Source organism: Cydia amplana, chromosome 8, assembly GCF_948474715.1.
Source record: "Cydia amplana chromosome 8, ilCydAmpl1.1, whole genome shotgun sequence".
Lineage (NCBI taxonomy): Eukaryota > Metazoa > Arthropoda > Insecta > Lepidoptera > Tortricidae > Cydia > Cydia amplana.
Genome location: NC_086076.1, coordinates 12,330,040 through 12,346,364, shown reverse-complemented (window position 1 = coordinate 12,346,364; position 16,325 = coordinate 12,330,040). Strand labels below are relative to the sequence as shown.

Sequence of the window (16,325 nt, the reverse complement as noted above, 5' to 3'; positions counted from 1 at the left end):
TTTGCATCAAAAATTCGATTGGCTCCCCTTCCTAAATCAATCTGTGAGTCAAAAGGAGCAATTCTGCAAAAGGAAATTCCATCATCATCATTTGCCGTATAATTAAGTCTTCTGGGACTAACAGTATGTAAATCAAATATGATTAGGCACATATTTATCGCATATATATGAACGTGAATGAAAAGTAAAAAGAAAAGTTAAAACAATAATAATTACCTACACAAATATTTTACTCGCAATGCAATAAGACGGCTATCCACGGTCAGCGTTTGCTGATTGCATATTCGGGTTATGCTGGTCGATATATTTCGTATAAATATGTACCAAGTAATTAGTCTTAATCAAAGGCTAGTAAAATACAAAAGACTGACAACCTCCATACAACACCACGTGCCTAGAGTGCGTCATCATTGGTGTAGCTGTTGCTATTTACTGGGTACTATATTGCATTTTAGCGTTACGCTGTTTTTGACTTCTACACATAAAATTGGAATTATCTGACCGCTGCCATCTAATAGGCAATAAAAGTAGAATTTAGATGGTATATTTTATTTGAATGGCGAATAATAAAATGAATGAAAGATTGAACTTTTTACCTAATCTCTTCAACAATCCTACTGTATAATTGCGTTGCTAGGGAGGTGAAATTAACTCTCTTTAGAGCATATTGCACTTCCCTCTATACGTGCAGCTTATGGACATACTACACGCAGCGGGCCTATGGGGCTCTCCGGGTCCAATATAACAACGCGTTCCGGGTCCTGGTGGGGCTGCCCCGCTTCTGTAGCGCATCAGGGATGTTTGCTGAAGCACGCATATCTATGCGCTAATCTTGCTTTTATACGACTATGCGCAAACGATGCATATCCCTGGTGCGCCGGGTGCGGGCCAGCCCCAACCCTATCCTGCTTTTGATAGCCGAGAGGTTTGACTGCCCATATATGAGGCACTGTGATGATATGCATGTTTCTAGAAGTACTTATTATGTATAAACGATATTGTACTTCTAGAAACATTATTTTATTATTTTATTTTTATTTTATTTTATTTTTATTTTATTTTATTTAATCAATTTGTAATTATATTCTTTAACAATAAATCTGTATATATAGTGATAAGTGTAAACACTAACATAGCTATAAGTACATACTAACAATATCTATGAGTCAAAGTTACTTGAAATAAATGATTTATTATTATTATATTATTATTACTACGATAGAAACACAATGTAATCTATAGCGTCAACGCTGCAGCAATTCTAAAATTAAACCATTCTAAAATTAATTTAAGGTGACAGTCCATTTCCAACGACAGGCACTACTGTTCATTTTACTATGGAAATTGACAGTAACAGCGACGCGTTCAGTACCAGTAGTGCAGCGGCGGTCAGAAATGGAATGTTACCCTTAGGGTAACGTTCGGATGTCAATTGGATTTCTGTTGCCGCTTTACTGCCGCGATTGTGACGTTCTTTCCATCACTCATTTTGTCAAGGAAATTGACTGACACAGCGGCGGCAACAACGACGCCGCAACAGTAATGCAGCTGAGTAAGCTGAGTTAACATCTGAACGTCACGTTTACGCCGCTGCAGTCGCCATCCGAATTTAACGGCCAGTTAATAAATTTCAATTAACTATGTAAGTAGTCAGCGGTCAACTTTATGACTATGAATATCCGGATTCGTAGGTAATGCTGGGATTTATTTTCTTTCTTTTGACTGTCTAAATTATTACGCAATGATGAATAAAAATAAACACAATTATGATTATTAAACAAGAAAATTATGTGTTAACTATTATATTTGGAGTTTGTCAACTAATTTAAATAAATACAAGAGATCAGTGATAAGTCGTCGTGTGAACGGTCGGGCCGGTTCGCTCCACCACAGCATTGAATCTGAAAACAACATATATAATTACATTTATCCGCGTGTTTTAAAATTTAATGGACTTGTATATTATTTTGCTCTAAAGTGATACTGCCTAGCTTTGCCCTGGAGGTTCTTAAAATACACCCGAAAGCAAATAAATCCGTTAATAAATAGTAATCAAACGGCGAATTAGTGTCTAAGAATTGTTTTAGGTCTTTTGTTAGGAAAACCCTACAGCTCCTACAGGGCAAAATGAGCGCTTTCATGGTACGACTATACATTTATAATTATAACCCATAGTATCTAATCGTAACACACTTTAATCTACGTTCAACGTATTTAGTGTGATAAGAAACATGCAAATAGCTCAAACGTTGCCCAACTGATCTCATTTAGATTGTTTTCATACGTGTGAGAATGTGTTCGATGTGAAAAATCGTGACAATGTGACGAGAGTAAGTTAACGTCGTTAGTACCTTGTTTGTAAATTGAGACATTCCGCTAATGGCGCTAATGCGAGCTCTCAATACGTACAAATTAAATATTTCCCAGTTTTAAGTAATATAAAATATTTTTTTAACTTTGACATTTTTTCTTGGCATATTTCAAGGTATTTGTGTGAAAATTTTGAATGTATTGTGGGTTGGAATTAATTATTCTTGCCATACCTACCTCTCCGTAAATAAATCTCTTGAGAAATATAATGCACTACAATGAGTAATCATTTTATATGTACCTACTTCTCTGTTTTAAGTTACCTTTGACGTATTTTATTGGTACATTTCAGGAGACTTAATTTGTGATTGTGTGACAATTTGGAACTGTTAAAACATAACAGTTTAAAATTGTGGCTTAAATTATAGTTATTTTGGACTGGAATGATGATTCTTGTCGAAGAGAAATAGGAGGTATTTGACGGAATTCACACAGAAAACGAAAACATTACTCCTATTTGATAGTATCTGTTGACGATAATTTCGGTGAAAAACTGTACTACTAACAAAGAAAACGTTAATATTCTTATTACTAAATTATGACAAAGTAGAAATGTGTTTAGGCCTTGTTGAAATAAGTAAATATCCAATTAAAATTATGTCGAAATTTTAAATTAGTCGTAAACACCGGCTGTTGAAAATGCCATTAAAATAAGAGTCCGTAGTTAGCGGAAATTTACTTAAGAACTTACAGAGTGGTACATCTACTTTAAATTTAATGCTACACCTAACAGATACTTAACAAAATATGTTATCATAAATCAAATGATATGAGTTAATTCCAAAACATTAAATAAGTACATAATACATTAACTGGACCAATAATTACGAGCAATAAACGAAAATATTTACGAGCTTTACTTATAATATTGCAGAAATTGTAAATAACATGTTATATCAATTGACTTTATGTTTCAATAATTACATCGTCATGCAATGTATTTACAAGGTGAAAAGTAATCGGAGAATTGCTTTATTTGGGTATTATTGTATTATGTAAGAAAGCAAACAAAGCGAGTCGAATCGGTCAGGCGTTCTTCGGCCCAAACTGATGCCAGTATCAAGGCCATTCGGCATCAATGACTCGATTCATGTCAATAACTGGGTTACGCTTGCTGTTCTTTTATTTGTGCGACCAATGGATTGTAAATGGCCTGTGTAAGTGGGCTTTGTAAAGGTCGTGGGTTCAAAACTTTGTTGTCTCGGTATCGATTGTCTAGTAAGTGATTTATTAACAGTAAATAATTGCAGTTGTTCATTTATTACATTAGAAAATGTAACTACGAGTTTTTATATTTTTTTGGAACACATATCGCGGTCGAGTACTTAATTAAAATTATTTTTGTACCACTATTTTGTACCTTTTTAAATTTGGATTATTCTTTTGTTGTATGAAATGTTCCTAAAATCTCCCCCAACCTTGCTTTTATTTTTATGCCAGCCATTTTAGATAATGGGGTTTCGGCAGTAAATATATAGACTCTTAATTTAAAACTTGTGAAACACAAAACTGCAATCCTCTTAAAATAAACAGCCTGTATTTATAATACATTTGGCTGGATTTCTTGACAAAGGCCTTATTAGCAATAACTTTGTTTTGATTATTGTTATGAATTATTAACTCGTAACAATTTGTATGTTACAAGTTTCAAACTAAATATTATATATTAGGTACCAACTGGGAAAACGAAAGTGGTTCAAGAACTTTTCTCGATGAATATCGTTGGGTAATCCGGAGAATTACATAAAGCTGGCTTTAGTAGTCTCAAGGGCCGGATTCAGGTCCATTACCTCAATGCCTTAGGTTTTCCGTGACATGATTTATGTGTATGCGCAACGAAGCCTAGATCTAGATAAGACTGCTAATTACAATTACCTAAGGGTGTTAGGAGCGCCAACTGTAGTCATTATGATAAGGTTAGGCAGACCATAAAAGAAACTAAGTTGTAACGTCAGGTAAACACTATTATGCACTTAAATAAAATCACGATTCCGACCTGGTTTAAACGTATACGTTGTGGTAGTGTTTGATTAGGCTGGTGGGCCTTTTAAAATTTATAGAACAGTAATATAAGGCTTAAGCCCCTTTAATTAGTAATTATCATCATTGTCATCTGCAATCAGCTGCAACTGCAATGCGAGCAGCGCTGCGCACATAACGGAACTGGAGTCCCCATCCGGATATCACCTTTATAGTCTCAATTTGTCAATGAACTTTTACTAACAAGATCGGCTACATCAGCCACTTGCGAGCACCAGCGACAGCAACGGAGTTGACAACTGTCGCCGTGGCCGAAGTCGGTCGTGGAGTTATTATTATTGTCAATAAAAAAAAATGGAGTGGTCAAAGTTACCCATTGACATCGTCGGCGGTGTAATGCACGGTGCGCACGTTGCCGTCCGGCTCCACCAGCGTGTACATGCCCTTCACGACGTCGCCGTCGCGCGCCTCGAACTGCGACTTGTGGTCGCCTGTGTGCGGGTCCGACACGGAGTACGTGAAGTGGTACTTCGGAGGAGCCTAGAATATTAAAAAATCTCAATAACCTAAACCTACCTGAAGGTTGTCTAGAAGAGATCGCTCTTTAGCGATAAGATCGCCTGTTGTTGCTGAGCTCGTTATTTTAACTATTAATGTATACTACTACTACTACTACTACTACTAAATATCACACAAAATGCTAATGCATCCTTCAAATCCGCCTTTGTCAATATTTCAAGTATAACAAATACATTAGACACGTTCCGCTAAAATACAAAGGCAATCCGACAAATTGACTGAGAAGAACAAGTGCGGACTTAGCTATTGGGCCAGATTCGGATTTTGAAATAGACATCTACTAGATATCTTTTAGACATCGCCAAGATACGATAACGATATGTTTAAGATTTAACCTGTCAAATTTGACATTTCCGCGATTCTGGAGATACTCTTGAACGATTTCCACAAGATATTACTTAGAGATCTAATTCACATCTAATAAATGCAACACGATCTATCGTAAAAGTGACATTGGTTGCCCGAATTGCGCTGCAAAAGAGAACTTGTTGAAATCTAAACTATAACGTATCTAGAATGGATCTCGTACGTGTCGTCTCTTGTAAATATCTTGAAGTTCGAATACGGCAGATTGCTGTTAGTTGGTGCTATATTATGTAGACAGCGAAATAGGTGGCTATGATTAGTTTGGTTTTGTTTTGTCATACACCATTGTAAGGCGCTAGTGAGTTGCTCAACGCTCTTGGTGTACCAAACAAACCGTACTACTTAGATTATAATTGTAATAAGGTCTGGTGGGGTAAGAGGAACTATGGAGAAAGGTGGACACTTGTAGCGAAAATAAACAGTTAGAGATACTTAAAGATATTAAAAACTAAATTAAGTAAATGACAATACTAAAAAAATAAAGCTAATTCATAAATAAAATTAACTTAAAAATATTTACCTACGTTGAAAGACTTTTCTCATATGGTTTATTTTACCCCGAGATAAATAAAGTATGTTTCCTTTACCCCACCTGACCTTACTTCGTTTTTAGGTCAATGCCCAACCGAGAAGGCGAACAATAAAGAGCGGTCTGGCCGACGCCACCCGCGAGCCTGGCTACGCACTGTTATCTCTTGCGACACGATAAAACATATAAAATTCCTTTTATTCAGCATTGGAGTGTTCCGTTTCACGGTCGCCTCTAGTTATCGTTACGTGATTATCGTACCTTTCGTTAACCGCAAGCCATTATAAGTAATTTCTAAAACGCAGCTAGATTAGCCATATCCTACACGATATCTGCTACTCGGCTGCTAACGAATGATTTGTTTGAAATCCAAGGTCGTCAGGTCGATTATTAATATTTAATATCCGGACACGTAACAAAACAACATACGCTTATTTTCGGCAAGTACTTAGTAATTTTCCGCCATGCAAGTACCTACTGATTGTGAGAACAGCCGCAAATTGTCTGACTGTTTGGACAAATTAAGACACTTGCATTAGTAATTGCTTTAAAGATAAAGCATTCAATTCATACAATTTAATTAATGGCTACGTGTTGAACTGCTATGCCTGTAATTTTGATAACATTTAATTGCCAAATTACTATGTTTTTCGCAGAACTGATGCACGTTAGATTTCAACTTTGATATTGGGAGTTGGATGATAGATATTGTTTGTTAAAGGTTATGCAGGAATAGTACGCCAGACTACTTATTAGTAATAAAACTTACGTAGTTATTGTATCCGGACGCGTATGTTGCAAGAGGCTGGTATGCTCCATGAAGTTGAAAGCCAGCGGAGTACTCCCCATAAGCCTCGTTCTGTCCGTGGTAGTAATCTTCAGGGTTGTATCCTGCGCCTTGGTATTCGTATTGTGCTTCGTTCTCGTAGCTCGGCTCATAGATGGGAGCACCGACACCTCCGATATGACCAGCATGTGAGACATGTCCGGCATGTCCAATGTGTCCGTGTTGCTCGAGTTCGTCGTGGCGAACAACAGTTTGTGACGAGGTCGCATCCAATCCGATGTAACCTGCATGGCAGACGGCCATTACCACACTAAACAACCAAACCTGAAATGAAACAGGATTTAGTTAACTTCCTACAAGACAAGTGGTTACATTTCGGAGGAAAGCTAAATAGATATGATATTTAACTAGGGCTCGCGGTCGTGTCCGGGTTTCGTGTACACGTGTTCGGTACCCGTTTCCGTACTACACGTACACGGTTTTCTGACCCGTTCTACACGTGTAGACGGGTACACGTGTAATTAAGATCCGTGTATCCGTGTACCCGTGTACCCGTGTACACGGCGAAACGGATCTTAAATACACGCGGGTCTAACCCGTTCTTGACGTGTAGCGGAGATTAAAGTTATGTATAGCTTTAAATAAAACACAGATTCAGGGTCAGCCCCGATTGTTTACCAGTTTTATCGGATTTTCAAATTCGGACTTGCAAGTTATATTTGACCCACTTCCGATGAAGCTGAAAATTTCCATACGTGTGTAAGTCGGGTGACAATGCAATATTAATGGAGCTGAACTGATGATGGAGACAGGAGGAGGCCATATGAACTCTGTGATATAACAACCGAATTGTGTTTGGGGTTTTTAGAATATACCCGTGGAAAGAAAAGTACAGTCAGCGATAAAATCTTGTACCAAAAATGAAATGAAAAATGAAAGCCGCGCGGCAACAAAACAATAGAATAATCCTACCTGAAAGATTAGTTGTTGTATTTTTTTGCAGATGTGTCTAGCTTATCACAAAGAGATAAGAACAAAAGCACCAACGCACGTTGTAAAAACAACACGTTCTATTGAATGAAACTTCTGCACTTTTTTTATTATCTATGTCATGTATTTTGTTTTTCACACGATATGGCAATTTAAAATACTTAATCTCATTTTGTTAGTACCCCGTTCGTGGTAGTTTCAGTAAGCATAACTATCTACTTTTGTCTTAGTTAGATAATCATTTAGGTCGTTAAATATTAAATTATAAATATAGATTTCATTGCTATACGTATAAAATGCATGTATGTACCTACCTAGACTTAACAAATATGGAGTGCCCTAACAGGGTGTCATATATGTACTTACCATCCTCAAATTATAACAGCTGATGTATAATGAGCATGACTATAGATGACAATACAATAAAGAATAGATTTACTTTCATTATCAAAAAACTACATCAATGAAGAAAATTATATAAATGAACTCAACGGTACCTAAGTTATTGTTAATTTTAATTTAATTAGAGTAAAACAAAACATATGAATTATTGAAACAAACTCTACTTTATTATTGACATTACCAATCAATACCACGTTAAACTGCAAAGTAATCGAACTTTCCTAATCTCTCTTATATTCCACCGTATCTCTTCATAGCACCAATCTCTGCTACACGAAAATGAACGGTTGAACCCGCGGGTAAATAAGATCCGTTCTTTCGTGTACCCGTGTACCCGTGTACACGGGTACACGGGTACCCGTGTAAACGTTTCTGGATCCGGGCGGGTTCGTGTAGTTCGGGTTCTTAGTACCGCCGGGCTTAAGAACACGGGTACCCGTGTCAGCGTGTAACACGTGTATCGGGAGCTCTATATTTAACCAAGCTTTAAATATGGTATTCAAGCGAACGTAGGTAAGTCCGCTATTTACGCGACGTATATAAAATCCCTCTTCGCGCTTTGCCACTAGGGGCCTCCAGGGGTGAGGGTGATACAGTTATGCTGCCTTGACTAGGGTTGCTGGCAGCGCGCTGTAGTTGAGAGTTCGTAACTCAGTTGTAAGTAGGTATCTCTTAATTATCTTTCATACACTATCACTCGTCTTATGGCTGAAGAGGCCGTAGACCTGTAATTGACTTGGCTTCACAATAATTCAATCCCACTTAACACAAAACTAGACACTTTAACACTTAAATATAGGTAGCACTTCACTATCAGGGGCTCATAATAATATATCACTTGTAACCTACTTTCAGACACATTGTGCTGAAGCGCTGATGTCTTGATTTGAGGTGTCAGTACAATAATGATACGGTGGGTGGGTATGTTGGTTTTTATATTGGTATCTATTTGCAATCATATACTTAACAGCTTGTGACTAGAGCGCGAGTTATGGTAGAGTGCATCTGCTTGCAGGGGTACGCAATTGAGGGGTTTTATTACTTATTTTACTAATTAATTATGTTGGTGGAATACCTAAGTAGATCTAACTAGATATTCGATTATTTATTTTATCCAGCAAAAACTTTTTTAGTATGAGTTAAGGTTATGCGACTTTGCTTTGGACAAAAAAATAAACGAACTTTCGTTAACTTTTATAATACCTATATCCACAAATCGTTTACTTTTATAATATCCACCGAAAAGACCGGTTTTTCCGAACGAGTTGTTCCTTTCGAGTATTTATCAATTTGTTATAGTTTTGAAATAAAGGAATCGCAAAAATCAGGCTTGCAAACTGAACCTTAATACACACCCTTATTCACTTATACGATATATGACAACTTTCAAGAAATTTATAACTGGCTGCAAAAAATCTTGCTTATTCAATGTTTGTAACCTCTGCCTCATAAACACCTAGTCCTCGTATTTTCTGTTCTGTAGGTTGCCCTTGATATTTCATCACTCTCTTTCGTCATGAGGCACTTCCTTCGAGAAGAAACTGTCGATTAACATTAAAAATATTTTAATTAACGATTTAATTTTTAGGTGCAATGAAAATTAAAAAAATTAAAAATGATTTATTTAGGTATCATAGTTGCAGCTTATTATATAAGTACCCAGTAGAAGAGTGTTACATTTTTAGGAGTATTCAATGTTTACATATAATATATATATGTATGATGTAAATTTTTGGTCTTGTGTCTGACATTTTTCTACTAAGTACATGCATGGGAACGAGTGCATATTAACGTTGTCAACATACCATTTTCTGACAAATACGATCTGCGTCTCTTTTAAATAAGAGTGTGTCAGTTTTCTGTATTGTACTGTCCTGACATAATATGTCAGACATAGTATGTGACATATTTAGGTACAATCATCCGATCAAAATTGTATGTATTAGAAATACCAATGAAACACCAATCCGGAGCAATGTGACACAAATGCATTAAAATGGTAGGCAATAAGGGCCGCGGCACGAATATCGCTGCACGATTCTCAAATCTCGTCTCCAACGTTCACGTGAACTTCATGTTTCTAGTTATGTCCGCCCGTCAAGCTTAATAAAATTAAAGTTAAGAAATATTCATTTTAATTATCTCTACCAATATATACTCGGACCTATAAATGCCGACGGTTACCAATTGCGATTACTATCATTTAAATATGGCAGTCTGACTGTCTGACCCACACTAGTAACGTAACTAAGTTGGAGGTATTTACTTGCACTATGAAACATGTAGGTAGATTTACTAGTAACAAACTACATTGAGACGATTTAAACTAATAACTTAAACTAAGTTTTAACCTAATGACGTAATCATTACATGGTACACGCAGTGTCACTAATCTAAAAGGAAATTTAATAGGTATATATGGTAGTGTCACGCAAAACTTACCTCACCATTATGAATGAATACAAGAGTGTAATAACAAACCTAACCTTCATCAAAATTATCCGACCTCCCAAAATAGTATGTTATCATTTTATGATTGTAAACAGCATTTCCACTATTGACCGAAAATCACCTACCAAGCGAAAAATATAAACCTAGTGTTGTCGGTTGTCACAAGACATCAGTCATCAACATTAGCTCATTCATAAATTCATTCATTGCGTTGCGACGCTACGGGGAAACTCATAGAATATGAGAATAAACATGCGTACACAGACTACCAACACATAGTCAAGTCTTACTTGTTACATTAAGACTACATTATTAAATTTTAATTTTGTATTAAGCAGAAACGTTTGCAAACGTTATCACAATGCATATAGAAATAATAAAAGGAAAAGTGGTACCTATCACATATACGTACCAGTAGGTTCAAAGCACGATTCGAGTTATCCCATGCGCTGTGGTTACACGCAGACTATATACTGCGTTCGTTCCATAGTAGCTTTTCTCATCCAATTTCACTTTCGCACTTACGTTGTACGGTAGGAAAGTGAAAATAGCTCGGTCAGGCGGTCAGCGCGGACGCTGTACTCTCGATGTGATCTCTGCCCAAGGTCTCTGCTGCGCGCCTAATGCGATTGATGCGATAACAAAGCTGTGTTGTTGTTTTGATTGGTTATCTGGCTTAGTTTTGCTAAAAGAGAGCTTATGTGAGTTTGTTAAGGGAGCTTATGTATATTGATCGTACCTATGTATATGTAGCTGATGTGTTTGCGTAAGAAATCGGAAAATAGTGTTTTATTGATTTAAAATTGAGTTTTTGTTGAATTTTTTTTCTTTTTTTCCATAACCTTGTTTTGTTATGTACAACTTAAGTTGATAACTAAAATAAAATGATAAATAAAACAAATGGTACTCCAGTTAACGTAGTGGCAAGAACTTTTGCCGCCTCCTCCCCCACAAATTGGGCATTTTTCATGACGAACTGAGATGAAAAGTTGTACCTAACAAAGATGTTATAATGTATGGAAAATGTTTAATTATATGCTGTTATGATAAGCTATTTAAACATCGTTTTAGTCGTCATCGTCTCAGAATAGGAGTTATACTTAATGTTCTACAATATTAGCAAAGAAATAGTTATTGAAAAGTAGGTTATAGAAGCTAGAAGTACCTAACTTTAAAATAAGGGCAATTACGAGTCGGATTCGCGTTCCAAGGGATCCGTACATTAATTCCGACTCACGCTGGGCTGCACATTTCTAATAGGTTTTCCTGACATCTATAGGTAAAGAACTATTTTGTGTATTTTAGACCCATTAGTTTCGGAGATAAAGGAGGGGGGAGGTGGAATGGTCGGACAGACAGACAGACGCACGACTGATCCTATAAGGGTTCCGTTTTTTTCTTTGAGGTACTGCACCCTAATAAGCGAGGAAGTTACGGGCATCTGGATTCATAATTAAGAAGTACACATACTACACAGCATAAGATCTAGTTTTCCTTTCGGTTTATTAGAAAATCGGATTCGAACAACTAAAAACAGGGTGTACCACAAATATTTGCCATAAGCTAATTTTAAGATGCAACCCGGCAAGAGTGGATAAGGAGACATGAAGTTACTTGCAGTGGTTAGGAATCGGTTCTGTTGTAAAGTAGGTAGTTATTTAGGTACATTATGCTCTCCCAGAAGATAACAATGCGGTTAAGATACGAGTAATATGCATTAGCTTGCATTGTTTTCCTACAGCATAACCAATGTGAGTGTAGAAATATCAGTAGATTCGACTGAGCAGGTCTATGTGACATAGGTATTCGGTGTTTCTACAGCTTAGGTAGGACTGTAATGACTACGCTCCGCGGTGCCATTTCGCAACCTAACCTTTGTCGGCTTGTACCTTTCAAGACAATCGTGGCAATTTGTATCATTACCACTTCTACTCATATTGTGATTTGTGTGTAAGCTTGCGAATTGGTAGTCGTTAGTCGTGATTGCATTTAAATTGGCTTTATTGTATGGGACTTAGAGGAAAAGGAAATGTGTATAAGTCATACTTAATATGTCAAGTTAAATGTCCTTGTTGTTAAGGTCAGCTTCTGTTTATGAAAACGATTGATTTGGTTTGACTGAAATGCTCCTACGTATTAATTTCATTCATAAACCCACTAAAAGATAAAGACAATTAACTGCGTTCGTAATAAAGGTTTTTCTAGGTCGTTGAGCATTCGTAGTAGCAGCCGTTTATTTCGCAAGTTCCCATATAATGTGTGTAATTATCTCGCCGAAACTTCACAGCCAGCGGGGCACGCAACTCGCGTCCTACGTGTAACTAGACAAATTATTCTAATACCTCAGCTCACCGTTCAAGGTTAATGTTTAATTATTCCCACCCGGCTTATAATAAGTATATAATATCTTGAATGCCGAAATAATGACAAGCTATTTTTTTACACTGAACAAAGCCACGAATGATTATAACAGCCCGGTGTTTCATTTTTAATTTGTTGTTAATGTTGTACTTAGCGTGTAAACAATTGACAAACAATATCAAATTAGTACTGTTTTTAGTCTACAAATAGATTGTATTTATTTAATAGCTTTAAAAACAAACTTGGATTTTACTATATACTGAAATTAAATTAAATACCTAGAATCAAATGCACGATAAGTAGGTAATATTGCATTGGTAGGCAGGCACAAATCTTATTATAATCGTAGGTACTTGGTCGTGGTTTAGTTAAAGAGTTAGGTACTTCAGTGGTTCACTAAGACAACAGAATACTGTTCAGCAGCTGAGTATTTATTTACAATTGAGTATAAAATCACATTTCTCATCATCATCATCATTATGCACACATAAATATCACAATCATCAGTCATCCATCTCGAGAATAAAGCTAAGTCGTTTAGTAGTGGAGTCCATGATGGCCATGCGCGAGGGGGCCATAGCCGCCATAGGCGATGTGCGCGACGGGGGCGGCGTGGACCAGGGGGGCGGCATGCACCACGGGTGCGGGGTGGTGGCCGGGGGTCTTGTGGACGACCGCGTTGAAACTGGAAACAAACACAAACCCGTCAATAGGGGCATACAAGGACATAAGGTTCTAAACTAAAGTAAGGGGTGGCCGAGAGGTCTTGTGGATGATCGCATTGAAATTGGAAAGCTGTGGTAAAATAAAGACATGAGAGTTAAAGAATAGACTCGAAGCAGTGGATAATATTAATCACTGCTCTTCGATTGTCAGGCGGTGTTTTAGGAAGGAAGTACTTGACATATTTAACGATAGACATGAACAGTTTAAACGGAAGGTTATGAAATATGTCGGCTCACAGATGCCATAAGATACCGAGTCGTAAAATGTATGGGATCCAATACATTCTACGACTCTTCTCTTCTCTCTCCGCACAGGCTCCATATAACTATATTATATAAGTATATGTAGTTAATAATTGTCATCGACTAAAGTATTTAACATCATCCTAGTTTGTCAAGTACTAGCATTAGTAAAGGCAATGTAATGTACCGGTACTCATATAACCATAAGTTTAAGTTTACTGCATGTGTACACAGGTACAAGACACTTACATAAGTTGTGCTTACCTATAATTAGAGAAGCATCAGTCATGATTGTTGAATAGATTTATAGCATGTAAGATGTAATCTGTTGGTAATCCTAAATAAAGAAAATAAATAAAAATAAAAAGTAAATTAGAAAATGTAAACGTTTTCCGGGACATGACATGATGAGTAGGTATGTAAGTAGTAAAAATTCCACTTAATCTATTTAAAATATTTATGTAGTTTTATAAAATCAATAAGGTGTTCTTACCCATGGTGGTCATCAGCGGTGTATTCGACCTTGCGCACGGAGCCGTCAGGCTCGACCAGGGAGTAGCTGCCGTGCACGGCGCCACCGTCGCGGGACTCGTGCTGGCTCTTGTGGTCGCCAGTGTGCGGGTCGGCCACGGAGTAAGCGTAGTCGTATTTGGGGTGGGACTGGAATTAGATGAAAGCTATTAGAATACATTTACCTCACATAAGTCACATAATGTTAACAATACCACTACTATTACCCAGTTGGTTTTGCGTGTTGTAACATTGAGCAAAATGCGGGTTTTGAAATAACTGAATATCAGATCAGATGGTAAAAGCTTGTTTGTCAAAACTCGCAGTTACTGAGGAGTTACATGTCCAATTCATACAAAACCAATTTTGTGGTAGTTTGTAAGTTTTGTGGTAATTGTTTTTTATTTGATGCTACAACAGTTGTTTGCATAGAAAATTAACTCGCAATTTATAAAACTTACTGATATCAATCACAGCCTTGAACAAGTTATAGGGTTAAGTCCTAGGATTGAAACTGGACGAAAGTTATTCGTTTACCGTCACTTAAAAAAAGATATTCCTATGATGTAAAACCCCCTGTATACGGTCTCATAAAATGTGCTTCTTTATCTACAAACTTACGTGCTCAACGTGGATGGGGGCAGCGTGGACAATGGGGGCAGCATGGACGACGGGGGCGTGGTGGACGAGGGGAGCGGCGTGAACTAGGGAGGCATGGTGGGCGATGGGGGCATAGTGAGCCGGGGCGTAGTGCACAGGCGCGTCGTGGCGGATGATGCTCTGCGAGGAGGTAGCCCCGTGGTGCAGCGGCAGCAGACCAGCGTTGGCGGCGGCCAACACGGCGCTAAGGGCGACCACCTGTAACCAGAAGGAGGTTAACTGCTGTGGAATTGTGAAATTTAGATGCAGCCCGTGGTTACACACACGTAAAGTACTCTCTACTACTCTCTACGTCTCAACACGTACTCGTTCAAATGGAACCTCTTCAGATAGGGAATCAATTGAGACCCAGTAAGCAGGTATATTAAGCTCATATCTTTAATTTAAGCTCAGAAAAAGCTTATTGATAAATACCTACACATTCTGCTGTGTTCAGTTAAAAATTTGGATCGAGTAACGTCCCATTGGATAAATGGAACAAAGCCTGATGTAGTCCTCTACTTTTTTAGTGGACTACTCGGATACTCGGATAGGGAAAATAATTCAATCTGATTTCCAGCTACAATTTTTTTTCTAAATAACTTTACTTTTTATAGTCTTTCTTTTTCAATATTCTAAGGACTTGTTATTCAAAATATTTGTCGACTTACTTTGGTGAACATTTTGCACTTAATCAGAGCAGGTGACTGATACTATTATCGGCTCGGACTATGTCTTTTATATGAAAAGCAAAACGGAGCCGTTGTCCTAGGGAGTGGGGAGGGCGGTCACTTCAGTTCCGTAACTTTGACACCGCGAGGTCGCGCATACCTTCGATAATTCACCGCCCTCCCGCCGCTGCGCCCTCCGGCGACACTATAGCCACTAGTCCTTATTATAGATGTTGCGTGAGTAATGCCAATGATTGATCCAGATTTTATACACATCAGGCCCTTTGTGATGGTGTCTGATTTTGATTTTTATCTTTAAATGCGTGTGAGGCCGCGATTTTTAGATATTGTCAGTGTTGTGATATGGTGACAATTTTATCAGTGATTGGTCTGCGAAATGTAAGAACTGGAATTAGTGCCTCTAGGCATATTAAAAGTGTGTTTAACTAGGGCATGTTTCATAATATTATCAGAATTTCTGATTGACGAAAAGGCAAAAAAAAACAGCTTGCCTGAAATACCTACTCTAAAATGTCTACTAGCTCTCGGTCCATTAAGGGTTATATACCTACTATGGCTACTATAACTAGTATACATTTAATGTACGTGTTAGTACATGACAAAGGTACGTGTTAATACACATTTCCATTTTGTAATCTTACCAAAGTAAAGCTACAGTTGCTTAGTAATTTAGTTTATATGCATATGCAGTAAGTAAATAG

General features: G+C 37.4%; 1 protein-coding gene across 1 annotated transcript; it reads right to left on the bottom strand.

The window, feature by feature from the left end:
* Positions 1–1,804: 1,804 nt before the first annotated feature.
* On the bottom strand, positions 1,805–15,708 carry LOC134650462 (histidine-rich protein PFHRP-II-like). Its single transcript, XM_063505418.1, has 8 exons — positions 15,604–15,708; positions 14,915–15,151; positions 14,277–14,443; positions 13,356–13,500; positions 8,853–8,897; positions 6,594–6,935; positions 4,724–4,890; positions 1,805–1,901 (listed from the first exon to the last, which is right to left on the bottom strand). Exons 1-8 carry the CDS (start codon positions 15,613–15,615, stop codon positions 1,844–1,846), a joined length of 1,173 nt encoding a protein of 390 aa, XP_063361488.1. The 5' UTR covers positions 15,616–15,708; the 3' UTR covers positions 1,805–1,843.
* Positions 15,709–16,325: the final 617 nt, after the last annotated feature.